At 37.1% G+C, this 24,014-nt stretch overlaps 1 protein-coding gene across 3 annotated transcripts; it reads left to right on the top strand.

Moving 5' to 3' along the window:
• The first annotated feature begins 4,733 nt into the window (after positions 1–4,733).
• Positions 4,734–21,095, top strand: Birc3 (baculoviral IAP repeat containing 3). Of its 3 annotated transcripts, none has more exons than XM_047519684.1 (9): positions 4,734–4,875; positions 8,523–11,840; positions 11,947–12,046; positions 12,665–12,743; positions 13,497–13,545; positions 15,224–15,466; positions 19,782–20,036; positions 20,271–20,312; positions 20,426–21,095. In XM_047519684.1, the coding sequence occupies exons 2-9, from the start codon at positions 10,919–10,921 to the stop codon at positions 20,617–20,619; spliced, it is 1,884 nt and encodes a 627-aa protein (XP_047375640.1). In that variant the 5' UTR covers positions 4,734–4,875; positions 8,523–10,918; the 3' UTR covers positions 20,620–21,095. The 3 variants fall into 3 exon arrangements, with proteins under 3 accessions (XP_047375640.1, XP_047375641.1, XP_047375642.1); XM_047519685.1 differs by having other exon boundaries at positions 19,785–20,036; XM_047519686.1 differs by lacking the exons at positions 20,271–20,312; positions 20,426–21,095 and adding an exon at positions 19,345–19,590 and having other exon boundaries at positions 19,782–19,924.
• The last annotated feature ends 2,919 nt before the right edge of the window (positions 21,096–24,014 follow it).

Raw genomic sequence — 24,014 nt, forward strand, 5'->3', positions numbered from 1 at the left:
ATAGAAGAGGTCATCAAAAGCCTACCAACAAAGAAAAGTCCAGGACCAGATGGGTTCTCAGCCGAGTTCTACAAAACCTTTAAAGAAGAGCTCATTCCAATACTCCTCAAACTATTCCATGAAATAGAAGAGGAGGGAACCCTACCAAACTCGTTCTATGAAGCCAATATCACCCTGATACCTAAACCAGGCAGAGACACATCGAGGAAAGAAAATTTCAGACCAATATCCTTAATGAATATCGATGCAAAAATTCTCAACAAAATTTTAGCAAATCGCATACAAATATATATTAAAAAGATAGTGCACCACGATCAAGTGGGTTTTATCCCAGGGATGCAAGGTTGGTTCAACATTCGGAAATCAATAAATGTCATTCACCATATCAACAGAATTAAAGTTAAGAATCACATGATTATTTCAATAGATGCAGAAAAAGTATTTGATAAAATACAGCATCCCTTCATGCTCAAAACACTAGAAAAAATTGGGGTAGTGGGAACATTCCTAAACATTATAAAGGCCATCTACGCTAAGCCCATGGCTAATATCATTCTAAATGGTGAAAAACTGAAAGCGTTCCCCCTAAAAACTGGAACAAGGCAGGGATGCCCTCTTTCACCGCTTCTATTCAACATCGTCCTTGAGACTCTAGCCAGAGCAATCAGACAAACCAAAGAAATTAAAGGGATACGAATAGGAAAAGAAGAACTCAAACTATCCCTGTTCGCTGATGACATGATTATATATTTAGAGGAACCTGGAAATTCCACCAGAAAACTTTTAGAACTCATAAGTGAATTCAGTAAAGTAGCAGGTTACAAGATCAATGCTCATAAATCCAATGCATTTTTATACATAAGTGATGAATCCTCAGAAAGAGAATTTAGAAAAACTACCCCATTCACAACAGCCTCATAAAAAATAAACTACTTGGGAATCAATCTAACAAAAGAGTTGAAAGAGCTCTACAATAAGAACTACAGAACACTACAGAAAGAAATTCAAGAAAACCTTAGAAGAGGGAAAGATCTTCCATGTTCCTGGATAGGCAGAATTAATATCGTCAAAATGGCTATACTACCTAAAGTGCTATACAGATTTAATGCAATTCCAATTAAAATCCCAATGATGTACCTTGCAGAAATAGAACAAGCAATTATGAAATTCATCTAGAAGAATAAAAAACCTAGAATAGCTAAAGCAATCCTCAGTAGCAAGAGGGAAGCAGGGGGTATTGCAATATCAGATCTTCAACTCTACTACAAAGCAATAGTAACAAAAACGGCATGGTATTGGTACCAAAATAGAGAGGTAGATCAATGGTACAGAATAGAGGACATGGACACAAACCCAAATAAATACAATTTTCTCATACTAGACAAAGGTTCCAAAAATATGCAATGGAGAAAAGATAGCCTCTTCAACAAATGGTGCTGGGAAAACTGGAAAACTATATGCAATAGAATGAAATTAAACCCCTATCTCTCACCCTACACAAAACTCAACTCAAAATGGATCAAGGACCTCGGAATCAGACCAGAGACCCTGCATCTTACAGAAGAAAAAGTAGGTCCAAATCTTCAACTTGTTGGCTTAGGATCAGATTTCCTTAACAGGACTCCCATAGCACAAGAAATAAAAGCAAGAATCAACAACTGGGATAGATTCAAACTAAAAAGCTTTCTCTCAGCAAAGGAAACTATCAGAAATGTGAAGAGAGAGCCTACAGAGTGGGAGAATATCTTTGCCAACCATACCTCAGATAGAGCGCTAATTTCCAGAATCTATAAAGAACTCAAAAAACTCTACACGAAGAATACAAATAATCCAATCAACAAATGGGCTAAGGAAATGAACAGACACTTCACAGAAGAAGATGTACAAGTAATCACCAGATATATGAAAAAATGTTCAACATCCCTAGTAATAAGGGAAATGCAAATCAAAACTACCCTAAGATTTCATCTCACCCCAATTAGAATGGCGATTATCAAGAATACAAGCAACAATAGGTGTTGGCGAGGATGTGGTGAAAAAGGAACACTCATACATTGCTGGTGGGGTTGCAAATTAGTGCAGCCACTCTGGAAAGCAGTGTGGAGATTCCTCAGAAAGCTTGGAATGGAAACACCATTTGACCCAGCTATCCCACTCCTTGGCCTATACCCAAAGGACTTAAAATCAGCATACTACAGAGATACAGCCACATCAATGTTCATTGCTGCTCAATTCACCATAGCCAGATTGTGGAACCAACCTAGATGCCCTTCGGTTGATGAATGGATAAAGAAACTGTGGCATATTTATACAATGGAATATTACTCCGCAATGAAGAATGATAAAATTATGGCATTTGTAGGCAAATGGTCGAAATTGGAGAATATCATGCTAAGTGAGATAAGCCAATCTCAAAAAACTAAAGGACGAATGATCTCGCTGATAAGCGGATGAGGACATATAATGGGGGGTGGGACGGGCTAGCATTAGGTTTAGGGTTAGGTTTAGAGTTAGGCTAAGGAGAGCGGTAAGAATGAAGGAAAGAAGGACTGTGTAGAGGGAAAAGAGGGGTGGGAGGGGTGGGAGGGGTGGGAGGGGTGGGGGGGAGGGGAAAAATAAAATAAACATCATTACCCTATGTAAACGTAAAAAAATAAAAATAAATTAAAAAAAAGAAAATGTTCCTGATCTTCTTCTGGTTGATGGTGACCTGAATGTATCCATCTGTCAGAATTCATAGAACTGTACACTTAAGATTTATATACCCAGCATGATGTAAATTATATTTTCTTATAATACTGTCAGGATAAATTAAAGTAAGCCACAATTTATAAGAGGAAAATTTTATTTTCAGAATAAGTCTGTGGTATAGGATGTCTCTTTGTAAATTTGATCTTCATTAGCACTTGTTCAAGGATGATATAATTGTATTTTATTTACAAGACATCATGAAATTGTCATTTGACCGGGAAATTCCCAGCATCTACAATGGCTCTCATACTTTGGAATCAGAACGGCATGTTCTCTATTACATTTCACTTTCACTTTCAGTGTTGGATCCTGGGTAGAATCTATATATATATAAAAAAACTTCCAGTAAAGAACTCAGCTAGAACTGAAGTCTTTAGAGCATTCTTATTATGTGAAATTCCTATTTAAAAGATCATGATTAGTTTCAAGGAAAAAATATTTTTGATTATACATCACTCTTAAAGGGTTATCAGAGTCCTAAACCAAGAAAGAGGCGAAAAACCCTCTCACTCAGACTTTGCTCACACATGATACTAGAAGAAAGCTGGCAGACTAGAGATAATAATGGCTATATGTGCGTACATTGTCACCTTCCCCATACTTCCTTAATTATTTTTGTCTCTAAAAGAGTATTTACAGGGAAAATGTATTTAGGTAAAGGGAGTTTTTAATATAAAACATTTGGAATATCAAAGGGTTAGAAACAAACTTTCTAATCATATACTATAAAAATTTGAATGCTGGTTGAAAATGGAGAAAGCCTTGGCTCAAATCCACCTTAACCAGAAGATGTCTCAGCACAGTCCAATTTTGTGCTGAATGCCCTGTGTTCCATTTCCATCGGAAGATGAAGTACCAAGTAACCTTGATGGGTTGTGTCTTTGGTTAGTGATTGTCTTTGATCCACCAGAAGACACAAATATCAGATGAGCTCTCTCAATCCATCTGTTAACCTGACATGCAGTATTATTAGGTAAAACTGTTTAAGTTTATTGCTTAAACAGAGAATGTGGAGGGTAATATGGCAATGCAGTTAGACTCAAAGACTTCAGGTTTCTGTAAGAAGGTAATTGTAATGTTCCAGAGACCTCTCCTGTAACAAAGAGGCTAAAAATGAGGATTTTTTTCTCCCTAGCTCAAGCCATCCTATCTATCATCTGACAAAACAACCCACCTATTAAAATAATTCCAATCTTTAAAATAGTGAAAATAAACTGAAAAGGAGAGTTGCATGATATCTTTTTACATAACCCTATGCTTCCTTTTTTTTTTTTTTTTTCTTTTCCCTTCAGTACTGGTGGGGATTAAACACTTGATCTCACACTTGCACAAATGCTGTTGTGCTGAGCTACATCCCCAAACCCAAAACAAACAAACAAACACACAAACAAAAAAACTCTTATTTTGAGACAGGGTCTCCCTAAATTGCCCTGGCTGGCCTCCAACTTGAGATTCTCCCGCCTCAGCTTCCTGAGAAGCTGGGATTACAGGCGTGCAGCCACCGTACCGGGCTCTTACACTCCCTTTCTGGAGCAAAACAAAAAGTGAAAATAATGAGAAAGATTTTGCAACGTTTCAGTGCTTTTTTTTTTTCTTTTCAATGTTGAACTTTATGTTTAGTAGGTTGGAAAAATCTAACATTTTTCATCTGTAAAGTACATGGTGCATGGAGGGTGGGAGGAAGAGGCGTTGACTTCTTCCAGTCAGGCTGACCAATGATCTCTATGTGGGTTATCAAGATTTCCTCTGACCAAGAACAATGAAGCAAAGGTCTTTCAGTAAATGCCACACGGATATGTCACAGTTAAGTCAGGCATGTGTAGGGTCATGGAAATCCCCAAGTGGGTCTGCCAGGCCACTTATTAAGGGGAAGTGCGGGTGGTTATTACCGCTGGAGTTCCCCTAAGTCTTAAAAGGAAAGCACCCGCGCACATGCAAACCACTGGGAGGAGAGCAGGACGAGGGCGTGTGCAGGTGGGGACGGAGGCGTGGGGGAGTCGGGGCGAGGCTTTTAAAAGCAGCACGAGACTCGGACCCGCCCGAAACAGGCCAAGCGACAGGTGTACTTGGGAAGACTCGGTTGCTCCTCGCTGGTGCTCGTCGGCCTCGGCGGCGAGGGCTGCTGTGAGTGTGCGCGTGTGCAGCGTGCGTCCCCGCCTCGCGCGGGGCCGGGCACGGCCTGCGGCTGCCGCGGGTCTCGGGGCTGGGCGCGGAGGACCAGAGTCGGTGGGGTGGCGCGGTATCAAACACAGCCTAGAGGTCTGCTGCGGATCGGCCGACGAGCCTTTCCGATCCGATCCGGGACCAGCCACAGGGCGATTCTAGGGGAGCCCGGGCCTCTTCGCAGGAGCGCCCCAGCGGCTGCCGCGGAGACTGCGCTTTCCCGCCCGCGAGAGGCGCCCGGGGCCCAGGATCCCGGGGAGGGCGACGCTGGTGGAGGGCGACCCTGCGGGAGGGCGACCCTGAGGGCTGGCTCCACTGTAGTGCCCCACCCTACCGTCCACCTTTCTGCTAGGTGTTCAATTTCTCTTTCACTTTTGGGTTGAGCCAGTGAAAAGTTGAAGCTTTGGCATTTTAATTCGATTGTCAAGAGGTATTACCCGGTCTTTGTAGGTGCCAGATAAGTTTCAAGGAAGAGCCTGAAGCAGAGAGCTGGCACAGTAAGGACTCAATAAAATATTTAATGACCAAATGGAGGAATGTTCCCAAGTGGTGACAAAAGGCAGCAGATTTTTGGTTATTTTCCTGGTGATCAGCATAGAAATTCAATAGTGCTCTTAATCTAGTCAGTAAATCGTGGAGGTATTTACCTGATGCTAAAATAACAATAATATGTATTTGGTATTTGTCACCAACATTAAGTGGTGCTATCTACTTATCTTCTGAAGACTCTACATATATTTGTCACGTTTAATTACGACAATCTTAAGAAGCAGGTAACATAAGCATCTCAAATTGAAAATGAAGAAACTGAAGCCCTGAGAACTTATTTGCTCAAAGTCACACTCCTGGTAAAAGGGGACTAATTTGCTTTGGAAATCCAAGATATCTGACTCCAAAGCCTGATGTTAAATCATCATTAAGTGGACTTTGTAGTCATGGGTATAAAACTGATGTTCTTAATACCATAAAAATGATACTGTGACCATACAGGGCTTAATCAAGTTTGCTAACATTTACCTCTTCAACAAGAAGTCTGTATTTTGGGCAAAGTCTGTGGCTTGGTGGTAGAGCTCTTGCCTCACATTGGAAGGACATGGATCCAATCCCTAGTACCATAAAAAACAAAAACAAAGCAAACAAACAAAAAATCCCCACCAGCAAGTCAATATCTATATTCTATGCCAAGCTCTCTGTGATTGTTGTGGGCTTGAGGACTGGTACAGAAATCAAACACAGTTTCCATTCTGAAGGAAGTCATAGTCTGGGTGGGGGTGAGAAAAGGGATATTAACTGGTGGATATCAGAGAGGTGGCGATGTTGAATGCCTGAGAGAATAGGGATAACCAACAGCCCTGGGATCCAGAAATGGTAGAGTAGAAAGAGAGGAGTTGGGGGACCTGAGCATATCTGAGAAGGAACCATAAGAAAGGAAAGAGGAATTCCAAGAGTGGTATCAGAGAAGTCAGGGGAATCAAGCCTTTTTAAGAGGAACTGTGCCTCATTGTCAGAGGCAAAACTTTCCATTGGTTCTGGCAAGAAAGTTCCTGGTGTTGTTAATATTGAATATTTTTCAGTGATGCTGGTTTAAGGAGCAAATGGGAGGGAGCAAAGTGGAGACATTGATGGTAGACACATGTTCAATTCATTAGGCCATGAAGGAAGGGAAAGATGAAGGGGAATTGCCAGAGTGAAAAATGGGGTTGAAAGAGGATTTTTTGTTGTGTTGTCATTTGTTTCCATTTGAAAGTTGAGATAGACTTCAGTATGACTGTTACAAGGAAGGAAGAGAACCAGTAAGAGAGTGAGAGTTGGAGATGTGAAGGGAGATGGGGTTCAGAGCTAGTGAGGCAGTAGGAGAACTTGGAACCCCAGAGGGGCAGGTCTTGCATTGAGGCAGCAAGGAGGTTGTGAGCAAGAAGGTATGGATGTGAGAATGTGAAAGAATCATTGCCCAATGATGACTCTTTTCTTTAAGGAACAGAAAATAATTAAATGAAAATGAGGAGGGGAGAAATTTGAGGAAGTTATTGAAGGATTGGAAGAGTTGCCTAGGACCGTGGCTAAACCAGAGTTGCTAAGGGACGAGAATAAGTCTGAGTGATTTTCAGTCACAGTTTTTAGGGTTGCAGATCTATTTTAGCTTCACTGGGAAGTGTAGGTGTTGGAAGTGGTTAAGACAGGTTGAATTGATCCAGGGTCGTCATCTTGATATATCTTTTTGTATTTGTGGTATAATTGTTGCCTGTATTTCCACAAAGATCTACCTTGCTTCCATACTGAAGCTTTTTTAGGGTAATATCTGTGTGAGGGATTTGCAAACTCTAATGTACAAAGCCCAGGCGAGTGATTCAAATGAGCAAAACCATGGGTGGCTCTTTTAAATAAAAGTTTACTCTGCTTGTATATTTGAGGTGATGAATATTCTTGTTTTCCACAAAGAATTATGGTTCTTTCATTTTTTTCATAAAACAGTTCCCTCTTCATCTAACTTTCATTTTTGTTACTTTTGATAGGCACAATTATTACAATCTCATTCCCCCATAATTCTGCTATAAGAGAGACAGTAGTGCCAGTTCAGTGACAAAAACAACTGACAGTTTTTGTGTCAGGAAGTTGAAGCACAGTGCCAGATGGAGAGCACTGAAGGGTGCGCCTGATGCACCTGACCGTTGCCAGACAGGAATATGGGCTCAGGAACACCAGATCTTCTGCCTTTTCAAGAGAAGTTGAAATCTAGGATGTTATGGGGAGTATTTTACATTAAAAAAAAAAAGTTAGCAATTAACTATAAGATTTTGAAATTTTGTGGTTCAAGAAAAACTTATTTTGAAAACTGGTGAAATTCACATAAGGCATGTGGATTAACAGTATTGTATCAATGTTCATTTTCTGATTTCTGTAATTGCACTATGGTTATGTCAGATGTTATTTTTGGGAAAGCTGATTCCAAAGAATGTGGGAACTCTGTGTTATTATTTTTGCAAGTTTATAACTGTAAATTAACTTCAAAATAAGAACGTTTAAAAATTAACTGGGCATGGTAGCACACTCCTGTAATCCCAGTGGCTCTGGAATCTGAGGTAGGAGGATGGGGAGTTCAAAGCCAGCCTCGGCAATAGCGAGGCACTAAGCATCTCAGTGAGGCCCTGTCTCTACATAAAATACAAAATAGGGACTGGGGAGCTGGTTCAGTGGTTGAGTGCCCCTGAGTTCAATCAATCCCTGGTACAAAAAAAAAAAAGAGAGAAAAATACTATGACTGAATTCTGTGCAAGCCAAACATAACATTTCTACATGCCATTAGCTTGAGATCTTTGATCATTGTATGGGACTTCTTGTCCTTGGTGATGTCTAGGGCAGCACTTTTATTTTTTATTGCTTTATTTTGTTTTTGTGGAACTGTTGATTGAACTCAGGCCCTTGGGCATGCTAGGCAAGCACTCTACCATTGAACTATGCCTCCAACCCCAACTTGTATAGCATCTTGTACATGATAGACAATTAGTAAATACTAGTGTTCTATTTTGGAGAGAATGTTTTTAGAAAAAGATGATTGTGTTACATCTGTGAATTATTGACTTTTAAAATTCTCTCTCTCTTTTAAACAGATTTACAAAGGACACAGACTGTTTTACTACTTCTAACTTTTTTCCAGTTTCTTCTATAAATCAAAACATCTCAAAATGGAGGCCTAAAACCCTTAAAAGGGACCCAGTCTAATCTCGGGAGGTAGTTTTGTGCATGAACAAATTAATAAAGTTAACTGGCCTTTAGGTATAGTATCCAAAGAATGTTAATTTAAAAAAATCTAATTATATGATCTGTAACTATAATGATTTTGAATTTGATTTGTAGAAGTATAGAAATTGGGGCCTAGGGTTGAAGCACTCTTTTCAAAGTTAGCTAGGCAATCTCCTACTAGCTGTTGTTAGAGTAGAAAAAAGTACCTGGGTTTGGCTGAATTTAAAAATGAGTGACAGTTACCTGAACCAAGAGCTGATATTCCACTGTCTGCAAGAATAGAGAAATATGCAAATGAAATGTTTGACACAATAAAAGACAATGACAAAGAATGTCAAGAACAAAACATTTTAATAAGTACAACAAATTTAGAGGAAGTAGGAAAGATAAACATGATGATTGGTGAAGAAATTATCACGTAGAAGGCCATTGATATTTTAAAAGTCTAAATTTTAGTTTTTTCAAATAAGCTGTTATCTCTGAGAATGACGAGAATAAGAATGATGGCTAGGGCTGGGGAGATAGCTCAGCTGGTAGAGTGCTTGCCTTGCAAGCACAAGGCCCTGAGTTCAATCCCCAGTAACACACACAAAAAAAGAATGATGGCTAAATGGTTACATATTTTTTTCAGAAGAGAAATTTATATAAAGACAACTTTTTTATAGCAATGTGTAACAATTTTGACCATGGGAAGGCATAGTGAAGTTGGCCACAATAACTTACTTTGGAGGAAATAATCATTGGTAACCACTATGAAGTTTCTTCTGCTGCCTGGAAACCAAGTATAAAAACAAGCATTGAAATCTGCACTAGAAAACCCCAACATCTGTGGGCTCAAGGAAACCATGCTTGCCAACCACTGGTAAAACAAACAAACAAACAACAACCACAACAAAAACCCCACACAGTGATATATTAGTCATTGCTAGTATTATTGACACAGAACCTACTTATTAATAACTTATAAGTCATAATTGAGAAATTCTAAATTTTGAGGTTTCTGTGGTTCACATGATAATTTTTATTTTATTTTTTGTCATGATAAATTCTGGTTCAAGGTACACTGTGAAATAATTTCTGTCCAAAACCAAATTTATACAATTTGATGATTCATCTTAGCATGTAGACTTGGCATTTCGTAACTTTTGATTATTTTAAAAATTAAATCCACTACCAGAGAAAATTTGATGTATCCTGAATATAATAATGAAATTCAATATCATTATTGGTGGTTTGTGGCAGTCTTCATGTTCAGCACCTTCTATCATAATTACCAAGGGTACTTCCTGATTCTGGCCAATTATATCATTAGAACAAAGGAATGGTAACATTGAGTTGCCTCAATGGCATGAAACTGAGTCCAAAAGACCAAATGAGCAGATACATTAGTCTCTGATGATTTATTTAGATAGAATGTTTAATTTTTTAAGATTTCATATTTTTTTGTAATAAATATTGAAACCAGGTTTTAATGGCAGCCAATTCTGTTATTACTTAATCTTTAGAGGGAAACTTTAGATTGTTTTGTTCTCCTTATTAAAATGATCATAGAAGAAAGAATTACTTAATTTGAGAACGATTTGGGATAAACCATATTCCACTGAATCTAAGATGCCATCACTTATGAGACATATTATTATTTTATGTATCTCTAAGAAATAAAAGTGTTGTTAACTAAAATATGCCATTGATTTTAAATTACCTCTTGATAACAGACATCAAATCGAGTCTTTAATTAAATCAGTGACCTATGGTAATGTCGTCTTTTCTTCCTATGAGATATGAGATCTATATATATGCTTTTTTTTGGCTACCAAATTTTATAATTTCCAAAAAAACACACACAAAAAATAAACATACTTTGACTATTTTTTTGTATGATGCTTATGGAGCATAGCTTTCCACCATGAAAAGCTAGCAATTGTGAGACAGACACTTCTGCAGGTTGGTGAAGGCCACTCACTGCTGCACCCTGGCGGTCTGCAGATGCTAACCTAGTTGTGGAGATGCCTCCTGGTAACCTAAAACACTTTATGCCTCTAGGAAGGGTTTTAATTTTCATCACAGGTTACTATGTAACATCATATTTACATTGTATGTATAAATATTATACAAATATGCAGTTGTAACTGTCCCTTAACATGTATCAGTGTAGGATTTAGACTCTCTCCATGCTGAAACCCTAAACACAGAGAGGAAAGAATAAAAAAGTTCTCATTTTAGATGTTCCACCTAGAAGTAAAACTGATAAAATAAAAAAACCATGCACAAAACTACCTCCCCAGAGGAAGACTGGTCCCTTTTCTTCCTCATCCATTTCATTATGAACATAGTAGAAAATAGCATCTTCTTATCAAATTTGATGAAGAATGCCAACACATTTGAATTGAAGTATGACTTTTCATGTGAACTGTACCGAATGTCCACATATTCGACTTTCCCAGAAGGGGTTCCTGTCTCAGAAAGGAGTCTTGCTCGTGCTGGTTTCTATTACACTGGTGTGAAAGACAAAGTCAAATGCTTCTGTTGCGGCCTGATGCTGGATAACTGGAAACAAGGAGACAATCCTATTGAAAAGCATAAAAAGTTGTATCCTAGCTGCAGCTTTGTTCAGAACCTAAATTCAGTTAATTCAAAAGCTACTTCTCAGCCTTCTCTTTCGCCTTCTTTTTCTTCTTCAGTAACAAATTCCACACATTCATTACTTCCAAGTCTGGAAAACAGTGGATATTTCAGTGGCTCTTATTCAAGTTTTCCATCAAATCCTGTCAACTCCAGAGCAAATCAAGATTTTTCTGCCTTGAGGATGAATCCCTACCATTGTGCAATGAATACCGAAAAGGCCAGATTACTCACTTATCAAACGTGGCCATTGACCTTTCTGTCACCAACAGATCTAGCCAAAGCAGGCTTTTACTACATAGGACCTGGAGATAGAGTGGCTTGCTTTGCCTGTGGTGGAAAATTGAGCAATTGGGAACCAAAGGATGATGCTATGTCAGAACACCTGAGACATTTTCCCAACTGCCCATTTGTAGAAAATCAGTTTCAAGACACTTCAAGATATACTGTTTCTAATCTGAGCATGCAGACACATGCAGCCCGCTTTAAGACGTTCTTTAACTGGCCTTCCAGTGTTCTGGTTCATCCTGAGCAACTTGCAAGTGCGGGTTTTTATTATGTGGGTAAGGAACTTAATCTGATAACTTAAAAAATTCAGCATGTTTTATTTTACATATTTTAGTGGGAAAATTATATGTATTCATAAGTTTTGGTCTAAAATAATTTTAGGTCACAGTGATGATGTCAAATGCTTTTGCTGTGACGGTGGACTGAGATGTTGGGAGTTGGGAGATGATCCATGGGTGGAACATGCTAAGTGGTTTCCAAGGTAATTGTTTTGAAATTCTCTTTGCAAATGCTTGTGATAATCATGAAGTGGGTTCAAGGAGTTTACCCTACAATCAGCTGTAACATTATTCTTTGTTCCAAAAATACATTTATGAATAAGTTTAGAATGGATTATTTAGAAAAATAATTACTTTAAATATTTTGTTGGTTTTAAGACAAAAAAGACTATAGATTTGAGTTTTTTATTAAAAAATGTATACATTCTAGCACCACAAAAAATTATAAATCATTTAGATCATATGAAAATGTACTAGGAGTAAATCAAATTTGTGTTAATTATTTAGACTGTATGTTAATAAATAAATTTAAAAATTCACATGAAAAAATATGAATCATATTATAGAATATTTATAGGTTTTATAATTTTTATAGTTTTACCAGATTTTTTTTCAAGACAAAGAAATATAAAAGACTTAGTTTTCAAAGGACTAAGATTTATTTATTCTCCTAAGTTTATAATCAGTGATCTAAAATGATTCTGAATTTGGGACACTTTAACAGCTTTTAAATAGAATAAACACATAGGGATGATAAATTTGTTATTAAATTTGCATTTCACGTTTATAAAATTACCCTTCAAACTCTGTTTATATTTGAGGTGTGAGTACTTGATAAGAATTAAAGGACAAGAATTCGTCAGTCGAGTTCAAGCCAGTTATCCCCATCTGCTTGAACAGGTAGGGAAGTTTCTTTTTCCTTTTAAACCACTGGTTGGTTACCGACAGATAATTTTTTTCTATAATTATAGAGTGGTATTTTAGTCAAAAGATAAAAGTGGTTTTTAAAACATATTTTCTGTTTTTGTAAAACTTGATATAATCCTAGAAAGTACTATTCTTTGGAGAAAAACAGATTTGTAATTCATAAACTCCTGAAAAATAACATTTGTTATCTTTGTCTTCAAGCATTTCTCCAATCAAGTTGTAATAAATTAAAATATTTGAGGGAAAAAACTGACTGGGATAGTAGCATTTCATAGGTTTGCTATATAATTTTTTCTTAAAAAGATTTGAGAAAGAATGTTATTGCTCTTTCTAATCTTTCTGGGAGAACAAATGACAACTTATATAATAGTTTGGGGGTCAAAAACTGTCTAACTATGGTCAATGGAACTGATTTTTCTATCCCAAAAGATGACCTGGGAGCATAAGATCTGTTATCTCATAGATCACTGATGAGCTGCAGCCCTTTTCCTGCCTTCAGGAAGATATATTTTGTTAGTACAAACACATACAGAGAAACACTGTTGGTTTATGGCCAAGGGAATAGCTGGTGGAAGTAAATGAAATACTTCTTTTGATTAAAAAAATCATTTTGTCAGTAGGCAAGTCTGTTTGCAATAAATTTAATAAAGTAGGTCCATTGGCTCATTTTTATTGAGATGGGCAGGATTAAGTTTACATTTAACTGATATACATTTTTTCCTGTAGCTGTTATCCACCTCAGACACTCCAGAAGATGAAAATGCAGAGACACCAAGTATGTATAAAGATAATAATTGCTTCATTGAGATAGAAGCATTTAGCATTATTAAATTGAAGGTGATAGTAGTAATATACATTTGTATTGATTTATCATTTTATGATGCATTTTCAAATACACCATGTTGATATTTCTCAAACTTCAGTGCATATTGGAGTAGCCTGGAGAACTTTAAAAAATAATGCAGATTTCTAGTTTATCCTTCAGACCTGCTGAATCGAATCAGAGTATTAAGGGTAGAATTTAAGTATCAGTAGTTAGTGGATTTGTTTTGTTTTGATGGCGCTGTTGATTCAATCCAGATCTTTGAGGATGCTAAGCATGTGTTCTTCCACTGAGCAATACCCACAGCTCTGGGCATCTAATTTTAACAAAATACCTACATCTAGTCTAACCCTTGTTCTTGTACTGGTGTGGGAAGAGATGTACTATGACATTAGACTGCTTACATATGCTCTCTGTGAAATGAAGGAGGGTAGAAAATATTATCCCCATCCTTTAATAAAGACCCCAAAGCTCAGTGAAATTAAGTGACTTGCCTGTTACCTTAAACCTAAAAGGGGATAGAGCAAATATTTGAACAAGTGCTTCTTCCATTTTCTAGCATTAAATAGAACTAAATAAATATATTTGTATTTACTATTCTTAGGGAAGAATAGGAAACAGGATAAGCATGACTCCTGCTCTCATGATAATGATCTTAGGGATATAAACAACACACAGATAGGAGGAGAAGATTTGGTGGGGAAAGGAAAGTGTGATGTGAGAGTGCCTGAGAGAACTAACTCAGACTTAGAGGATCAGAAAAGGCTTTCTGAGTCTTGGCAGAGAACCCAAGGGAAGAGGAGTCAACCAAGCGACAAAGGGAAGAAAAGGCCATTCTAGATATAAGGAACAGCATATGAAAGGCCTTTGTGAAATAGAACAGGCATATTTGAAGAACTGAACAAAATTCTGTATGACTAGAAGTAGAAGTTGCAAACAGATGAATGCATGAAGCAGGCTGGCTATAAGAGGGGTCAGTACTGCAGACAGAATTTGACCCAAGTGCTATCAGTTTGTAACTTCTATCCTAGAGAGCAGAATACAAAGAAGTGGCAAGGGATGAAGCTGAAGAGGCAAACAGGGTCCCAATTGTATGTGCACTTATAAGCTAAAATTAAATTTTGGATTTTATCCTGAGTGCAGTGGAGTTGTTGATGGAATTTAAGGAGTATACACACAATCAGATTTGCATTTTAAAAAAATCGCTGGTTGTGGCATCGAGAATGAACTGGAAGGGAGCGATATTGTAGGAAGCCATTGCAGTAATAGAGGCGAATGACAACAAAGGCCCCTTTCAAAAATATGTATTTAATTTAGAAATCTCATTTGTTTATCCAACATAGGGCAAAAGAACTCTCCATTCTGGTGGGGAGTGATCTCTGACATTCCTTTTCTTTCTTCTGCTTTCATATACATATTTAGCATGACAGATAGCATATATTTTGTATCTAACTACAATCTTCTGTATTCTTATTTTGGTAACTGAACATATTTATCATTTTAAATTTAACAAAATTCATATAAAATGCATATACATTTTCTGGGTTTAGTGTTTGTGATATTTTAATAACTTTCAGTTTAAAAGCATACAGACTATCCCAATGTGAGTCAAATCTTTTGTTCCATGTAGTTGTTCATTTTGGACCTGGAGAAAACCATTCAGAAGATGCTGTCATGATGAATACACCTGTGGTTAAAGCTGCTTTGGAAATAGGCTTTAGTAGAAGTCTGATAAAACAGACAGTTCAGAGTAAAATCCTAACCACTGGAGAGAATTACAGAACCGTCAGTGATCTTGTATTAGATTTGCTTAATGCAGAAGATGAAATAAGGGAAGAGGCGAAAGAAAGAGCAACTGAGGAAAAAGAATCAGGTATGTATTTTATTAGTGTACTTTCTCTTTCTATAAGGACGTGATATCATTCTATGTATCTTACTGAAAATATATTAATTGATCAGTCAATCCAGTCAAATTTTTCTTATATTTAGTATTCTCAATTCAAATTCTGGAAAATCTCTTCACACTAAGATATATTGAAATTGCTGCTTAACTTGAAAATGTGTATGTCAAGAGAAAATATTTTTTCCTTCTTTCCCTTAATTCAAATTTTACTCTGGATGGTTAACTTTGAGTACAATTATTCATGGCACATTTTTGATCACTGGATAGTTGCTCACTCCCCTTTACTGTGGGATCAGGGGCAATTATTAATTTTAATATTAGCATAACAGTATGTCTCATCCTGTGACTAAAAATGAATGCACAAATTGTGATTAAGTATCCTACATGCCTGTACAAGAACTGAGTTCCCTTCCAGTGACTGTTATTTAGGCAAGTCCTAAAGTACTGTTTTACATTCATTCAGACAAGCTGCAATGTCCTCCCATGTTAGTCTATTAGCTACTCTGTTTTCTATTGCTCTGCACAAAAACTCTTCCTCTGGGGGACATACTCCATCTGGTTGCAATTGCTATTATCATTCTGACATAGACAAAGAGAAATGCTGATCTCTCCCATGCCACTCTTTCCCAAGCTTGGATCAGACCCTAAGTCTGTCCAACACAGCTGAAGATAGACTGCCACTCTTAGCAATCTCTTACTGGAGATTTAGGAACAAGAGAAGGAAATTATATCTCAGATGACAATTTACAACTGGAAGTAGATGAGACCTCTCTTGTTCATTCTCATAAATCTCTCTGCCTAGCTTCTGATCCATCTCTGTGTAGCACTAGGCAGTTAATACAAACAAGTAGGAGAGTCACAAACATGGTTTCCTTTATTAAAGATCAGGCCTCCAAATATTCATAACTCAGAGAGAGCAAAAAGCTTTCCCTTATCTTTGTCCAAGGCTATTTGGGATCTATTTCTTCCCGGGATGATTGACAGAGTGTCCACCCCATTCAAGGATAAACTTTTCCCACCCATGAAGATGAATTTGACTTCTGCCCAGTCCAGACAAATGTATCTGAACAAAGTAATACAGCATCACTCATTTACCAACGTTCGAATTATTTAGTCCTACACACACACCACCAGTACAATGGCAACACAATCTAAGTTCTTTGCCCTGCCTAGTCAAGCTCTTCACTTTTCACTGTGAAGTGGAGATTAGGCAAGTGTGTTCTTTCTGTAGTCATCTCAGTCTTTTTTTTTTTTTTTTTTTTTTTTTTGATACTGGGGATTGAACCCTTGGGGTACTTTGTCACTGAGTTACATCCCCATTGCTTTTTTTTTTGAGACAGGTCTTGCTAAGTTGCTTAAGGCCTTGCTAAGTTGCTGAGGCTGGCCTCAAACTTGTGATCCCCCTGTCTCAGCCTCCCAAGTCACTGGAATTTCAGGCATGCACCACCATGTCCAGTAGTCATCTGAGTCTCAGTCACTGGTCATCACTCAACTATTGCCCAAGGAAGGCAACACTCATCTTCACATTTGTTGAGAGACCCAAGGGAGTCTAAAACCATCCACCCATAAAATGTTTATATTTTTTCCAAAGAAAATTAACAGTCCCCAGAGATAACTCCAGATTGACAATGTACCTCGATTTACATTGTCAAAAAGACCTCTCAGTGTCACCCTTCTATCTGTACTACTTAGCATGCTGTCTGCACATAGCCTGTGCTCAAGAAAACAATTTTTGAATGAGTGAATGAAAATACTTGCATTTAGGTTATTGATTACATTATAGTATCCCAAGAATAGTGGTGATTAATTTCTTGAGAGGTATATAAATAAAGAGGAAATTTAGGGTATTTTTTTCTCAGAATAAATAATAATACGCTTCAAAGATATATTCAAGTCCTCACTTGTTTCAAAGGTATATTCAAGTCATAATTCAGTCTATGACTTTGAAATAAGACTTCCCCCCAAATACTAGCAATAGAATTTTAGAAATCTTAGGAATTTCAAAGAGGCTGGGGGGTATAGCTCAGTGGTAGAATGCTTGCCTAGAATGCACAAGGTCATGGGTTCAATTATCAGCATCAAGAAAGAAAAAAATGTAGTTCAGAGAGTTTATAAGGCTAAGCAAAATGCTTTTAGAAAATTAAATGTTAGTTTGAAGAGATAATGTATTTCAACACCAAGAATAAATTATTATATTTTTATTTTCTAATATATTACTACTTGTCTAATGTAGATAACAGAGTATATTATTCTGAATCTTCCACATCTCTATTACTTTTTTTATTCCTACTCTTTAAATTACAGAGGTTATTTTTAAAATTTCTTCAACTGTTATTTATAGAGTGCCTTTGTGTCAGGCACTAGTCTAGGTTCTGGTCCTTTTCTCATTTATTCTCAAAGCTTCAGTTATGGGGCTGGGGAGATAGCTCAGTTGGTAAAGTGTTTGCCTTATAAGCACAGGGCCCTGGGTTCGATCCCCAGCACCGCAAAACAAAAACAAAAACAAAAAAAAGTTCAGTTATATTCAAAATGTATATCTCTAACCTTGACTTTTTTACTAGACACCATTTTTCATTCTTTTTGAAGTAGTTGTATTTATGTGTCCTATGGTAATAGGACAAAGTCCTGTTGTCCTATTACTGTTACTATTGTGTTAAACCTCACAATCATCTCTCCTAAAATGATCATTCTTCAGACAGCCCAACTTTTGCCATTAGTTATTTTATAGAAATAGCTTTATAGTAGAAAATACAAAATAAATTTGAAAAACAAATAGCTTAATGGATCATGGTAAGCTGTATGATAATGAATAAGTTTAGAGTCTTAGTCCAAAGAGATAGTACAATCACAGTTTTTGGTTTTGTTTGTTTTTGTTTTCTTTCAGTACTAGGGATTGATCAAGGGGTGCCCTACCACTGAGCTACCTCCCCAGCCCTTTTTATTTTTCTTATTTTGAGACAGTGTCAACAAGTAGTTGCCTAGGCTGATCTCAAACTTTTGATCCTCCTGCCTTAGCCTCCTGAGTAGCTGGGATTACAGGTGTGCCCCACCGCACCCAGCAAATTGCAGTTTCAATCTACATAATTTTTTACCAATAGATTCAAATCTAGATCTTGAAGGAGAATATGATGATTGTATAAGATCAATAGAAGGTCATCATTGACAAACAGGATTTACTCTTCAAAATGCTGTTAGTGACTTTTCCCTCACTATACAATATTTAGGTAGTGGTGATATGACTGATTTGAGAAAATACTTAAAATATCAACTTAAAAATGGAAATTTAAATTTTATGAAAGAATGAAAAAAAATTTTAAATTGCTTTAATTCTTTTGATTTTACCTTTTTTCAATTTTACTAAATTGAATTAAAATTTTAATTTTATTAGTTTCTAAATTTTGAGTTAACAGCTTAGCATTATCACAGAATGACAAAGCACAGATCATGATGCCACCCTGTTTCTGCTTGACTTCGCTAGTTATGTGTCCTTTGGCAACTTATTTGCCTCATAGGGCTCTGTTTTCTCATCCATTAAATGAAGGAATTAGCACCTACTTCAAATGGCTGTTGCTGCAGCCCTCTCATCTCTACTTTCAACTGTTAATTAAGGAGCTACTGGACAAGGGGCAATGGGGGATGAAGAAAAGACAAATAGACACACATGGAGAGAACAAGGCAGGGCCAGGTGGGCAGCCAAACTCTGATGGAATTTGACTGACCCAGAGCTAGCTCAGTACATTTATTATATAGGTTTCATCAAAAAGTTATTTGTGGGAATGTTTTAGCAAAGCAGGCAATCTGATGGATGCAGAACTGGCGAGACAGTAGGGTCATCTTGTTTTGCTCAGAATTCTCTATTCCTGGAAGTTGGTGTCTGGACTCAAGGCCTCAACTGATAACTGGACCTTTGCATAGAGTTTCCTCGGTCTGGCATTACTGCAGCAACTGGGCCATCTTGACCTGCACTTATGCACAGACAGTTCCCAGTGCAACACAGTCACAAGAGAGTCAGACCATGATTCAAATCACTGCTGTCCACAGGCTATTATGAAGATGAAATGAGTTAACATGTGGAGCACCTAATGTGATGCTCAGTAAGTGTCATTCCTCATAATCAGCATTATCATCAGGCACAAGGATCAGGTACCCCAACCCTAGCAATCAATATCAGAGCCTTACTGATGGTGAATTGAAGATAGTTTTCATTCACTTGTATATGTAAGTGTGGAAGAAAGTTTGTGAGCAGAATTTGAACATGTTCATGTTTGTTTTCTTTTTTATAAAGAAGATCTATTATTAATCCGGAAGAATAGAATGGCACTTTTCCAACATTTGATTTGTGTAATTCCAATCCTGGATAGTCTACTAATTGCTGGAGTGATAAATGAACAAGAGCATGATGTTATTAAGCAGAAAACACAGACTTCTTTACAAGCAAGAGAACTGATTGATACCATTTTAGTAAAAGGAAATACTGCAGCCACTGTATTCAAAAACTCTCTACAAGAAACTGACCCTGTGTTATACAAGCATTTATTTGGTAAGTGCAAGAAAATTATTTTTGGGAACTTCCTGGGTCAGTTCAAAATATATTCATAAACAACTAGTGATTATTGAAGAGAACTCAATCTAGTTTATTAACTGCATAAAAAGATTAAAGACTTGTGTTGCCTTGATATTATGAGTGTTTGGCCAAAGTCAAAACTACTAGTTTGAAAAATACATTCTTATTTGTCCTAATAATGCTTTTTCTTTTTTTTTTTTTTCCCTTTAGTGCAACAGGACATAAAGTGTATTCGCACAGAAGATACTTCAGGTAATAGTATTAACACTTTAAGCCACTAGAAAGCATTGTTTTTATTTTCTTGGTTTTTTTCAAAGGGGGAGAAACAAATTGTCTTTTGTTAAAATTTTTTTCTCTCTTCTCAGATCTGCCAATGGAAGAACAATTGCGGAGACTACAAGAAGAAAGAACATGTAAAGTGTGTATGGACAAAGAAGTGTCCATAGTGTTCATTCCTTGTGGTCACCTAGTGGTATGCAAAGATTGTGCCCCTTCTCTAAGAAAATGTCCGATTTGTAGGGGTACCATCAAGGGTACAGTTCGTACATTTCTTTCATGAGGAAAGTCCAAAACTTTGTCTAAACTCTAGAATTAATGAATGAAGTGTATTATGATTTTAACATTTACACTCATTTGGTTTCCTTAAGTTTATTTATTTATTTGCAACTTGGAAAATTTTGTCTTATGTAAATATATTTATGTAAATATATACCTAAAGTACACAAACAAAACCAAGAGAATGATGACTTTTGTTCATGGGAACAAAAAAATAGGAATAGCACTACAAACATAATATTAAAAGTTTCAGCATTATTGAAGTTATAAATGAAGCACGATTTAAGATATTTGAGTTTAACTTCCAGGATTTTTAACATCTTGAAGTTGTATTAAGAACCAGGAACATGGACTCTTTGTCTTTTTTGATCAGTGTTTATACACAGAAGGTCTTAATATTGGTCAAATGACATTTTGGGGACATGGCATTTTTGCAAAAAAAAAAATGTGAGGAACAATTTAATAAAGCAATGAAAATTACTCTTGTTCTTGGTATCTTAATTTCTGTGATATTGGATAGATCAGTCACTCCCAGACGCTTTCTGTACCTCCTTAAGACCTCTTGAATGTTGGACTAAAATCTCGATCCCTTCTGGTAAGACAAGTCTTCATTTATACTTTAGAGCACAGGGGTCAACCACACCTGACTCTTTTTTTTTTTTTTTCCCTGTAGGATTTTATGGGATGCTTCAGGCAAAAATCAGAGTCCCCTCAGTTGATTTGTTTATTCACTTGTTTATTGATTCACTTAAGTCATGAGTGCCAGTCCTACCCACTGGGGGAAGTCTATATTTTTATTCACACCACTCAGGCACTAATTCTGGGACTTAGAAAGTTGACTGATTAGTAACTCTTGGGACCAACAGCTTGTTCCTGTCAGTAAACCTGTTCTGTATTGTCAGTGCAGCAAAATTTCCTTCTCTGCCTTACTTTTTTTGGTACTTAACATGTTCAACTCATAATTCTCTATCCTTTGTTTCCTACAGGGGTAATAAGGTTTTAAAGCCCAAAATACAATTGTAATAGGGAATATTCTGGGACAGCCAGACAAAGGCCAGTCATTTAGGCCTGTTCTAGAGATCTGCTAGAAAGATTGGGAACTACCCAAGGAGAAGGAGGGAAGAATCCATCTTTTCATTCTGATGCTGGGTGACCATTTCCTTGGGATGAAACTAATTTACCTCTCCTAAAAGACTCAGCTGGCTAACTGCATTTTAACCAGTGACATCCTGGAGTACTTGAATGCATTAATTGTAATATTGCTTGGATGAGTTATTATTTAGCTATAGGATAAATATTTAGACAGTAGACCTTTTTTGTAACCTCAATTTTTGTATGGTTCTTATTTAGCACACTACAGTTAATATTTGAACCTGCTTTGCCACATCCATGTAAAACTCTTGTTTATTTCTCATTTTTTATAATAAATAGCAGAAATAACCAAGTTATTTATTCAAATATGTTAATTATCTATTAGTTAAATTAAAAATCTATTCTGAAAAAGATCATTATAGAGAATAATGGTAAGTCCATTTGCTAACCATATGTCAGGCCCTATTTGGGGTACTTCAGTGTTATTCCCTTTGACTGCCTCCAGCTCCACTCCCCACTCCCCACTCAACCAGGTCTTCAGTCACCATAATTGGGTTGATTATTTGAACCCAACATACACTATATAACAAGTATTATAATTCAGAACTTTGCATGGGTTTAATTTCATGATTAGGACATATGAGATAGCTTCCATCCACCCTTTTTATTAATTCCCTTATAGTACTTGATACAATTGCCTGTTAAGTTCTTTTGTAGTTGCAGGCAATGTAACTGTCTTCACCTCCTTTCCATGAAGGTGCTATCTTTCTTTGGTTTTGTGCACATTGGAGCGGACAGTGTACTAAGTAAATTGCAGGCAAAGCAGACAAATGTGATGTTTAAGGAATTCATTATTTCAGTGGCAACACTAATACTCTTGAAACAGAGCATCAGTAGATTTGCATTCCTACCCCCATAACTCTAATCAACAAGGTTTGGGAGAAGTCTAATTTCCAGAGTTTACTGTACAAATAATTGGCATTTTTTCCCCCAACTGCACAACAAAACCACTCCCCACCAGATTGTCATGGCCCTGCAGAATCTTCAGCACATTTCCTCCACTCTCTCCACTGCTCACTATCTTCCAGTCACCTTTCTTCAACATGGCAAAGTGCTTTATGCCTCAGGGTCTTTGTGTAGGGGTGGAAAAGGGAATCATCCTTTTCCTACTCATCAAACAGGGTCATTACCAACATTCCCTAAAACAATAAATAGGTCAATAAGAAAACCAAGACAAATTTATCATTATTTTACAACACTGAAGCCCTCAGATTGAAGATGCCAAAGACCCAAGGTGAATAATCAATTTTTATGCTTAGGTTCTATGAAGCAGGGACAGCTACGTAGGAGTGTGATTGGACAAAAGGGTCTGAGCAAATGGAAATTGATTGAGTGGAGAAACCCAACAAGTCCTATCTGTTCAGATTCCTGTTAGCCCCTTAGTTGCAGTATTTCTTCCTCCTGGGTATGGACAGGGCCACTGTGGAATGAGGGTCTTAATTTCTTTATGGCCATCTTTAACACAGAAAGGCAAGGGAAGTTTGGAGTAGTAACTCTAGTTTTTATGGCTGGATTTGGGGAAAAGGGGACTGGTTTCTTTTTTAAAACTTTTTATTTGTTCTAATTAGTTATACATGACAGTAGAATGCATTTCGAGTCATTGTACACGAATGGAGCACAACTATTCATTTTTGTGGTTGTACATGATGTAGAGTCACACACAAATATCTAGGGTAATGATGTCAATCTCATTCCACCATCTCTCCCACTCCATGACCTACCATGGGGAAGAGGAATTCTGGTTTCTATGATTCACTTCAAGGGAGAAGGAGGGATAGGTCAGAGGGAAACTTTGCTTTGAATCCTTAATTTTGGCATCTCGTTTTCTGCGCACCAACAACTACTCTTCATTTCATTTACTCTTTCCTTGGCAAATTCCTACTCATTTTCCAGCCTTAGCCTAGAAGCAACTTTCTCAGAGGGCTTCTCTGACTTCCCCCTGTACTATGTTGTATCCTTTTGGTTGTGTCTCTAATGGACTCTGTTCTTTTTTTTATAACACTTATCCCAATTTATATTTACACATTTTTTGTTTAGTGTCATACTCTATTGTCTGAATTTCCATAAGGACAAGACCCATGTGTTTTGTTTGCCACTGTATGTCTAGTACTTAGCACAGAATCTGACTAAACAGTCCCGTGTTGAATTACTGATTGAATGAAGAACCACCTGAGTGGAAGTGAGATGTGAGGGGGTCTTTTCTTTTCTGTACTGGGAATTGAACCCAGGGGTGCTTTCTGCTGAGCC

The sequence above is a fragment of the Sciurus carolinensis genome, chromosome 11, assembly GCF_902686445.1.
Source record: "Sciurus carolinensis chromosome 11, mSciCar1.2, whole genome shotgun sequence".
NCBI lineage: Eukaryota > Metazoa > Chordata > Mammalia > Rodentia > Sciuridae > Sciurus > Sciurus carolinensis.

Coding starts and splice junctions, on each gene's coding strand:
- Birc3 (XM_047519684.1), top strand. CDS start 10,919: ATGCACAAAACTACCTCCCCAGAGGAAGACTGGTCCCTTTTCTTCCTC. Junction 15,467..19,781: donor AACTGAGGAAAAAGAATCAG/GTATGTATTTTA, acceptor TTTTTTATAAAG/AAGATCTATTATTAATCCGG. Junction 20,313..20,425: donor TCGCACAGAAGATACTTCAG/GTAATAGTATTA, acceptor CTCTCTTCTCAG/ATCTGCCAATGGAAGAACAA.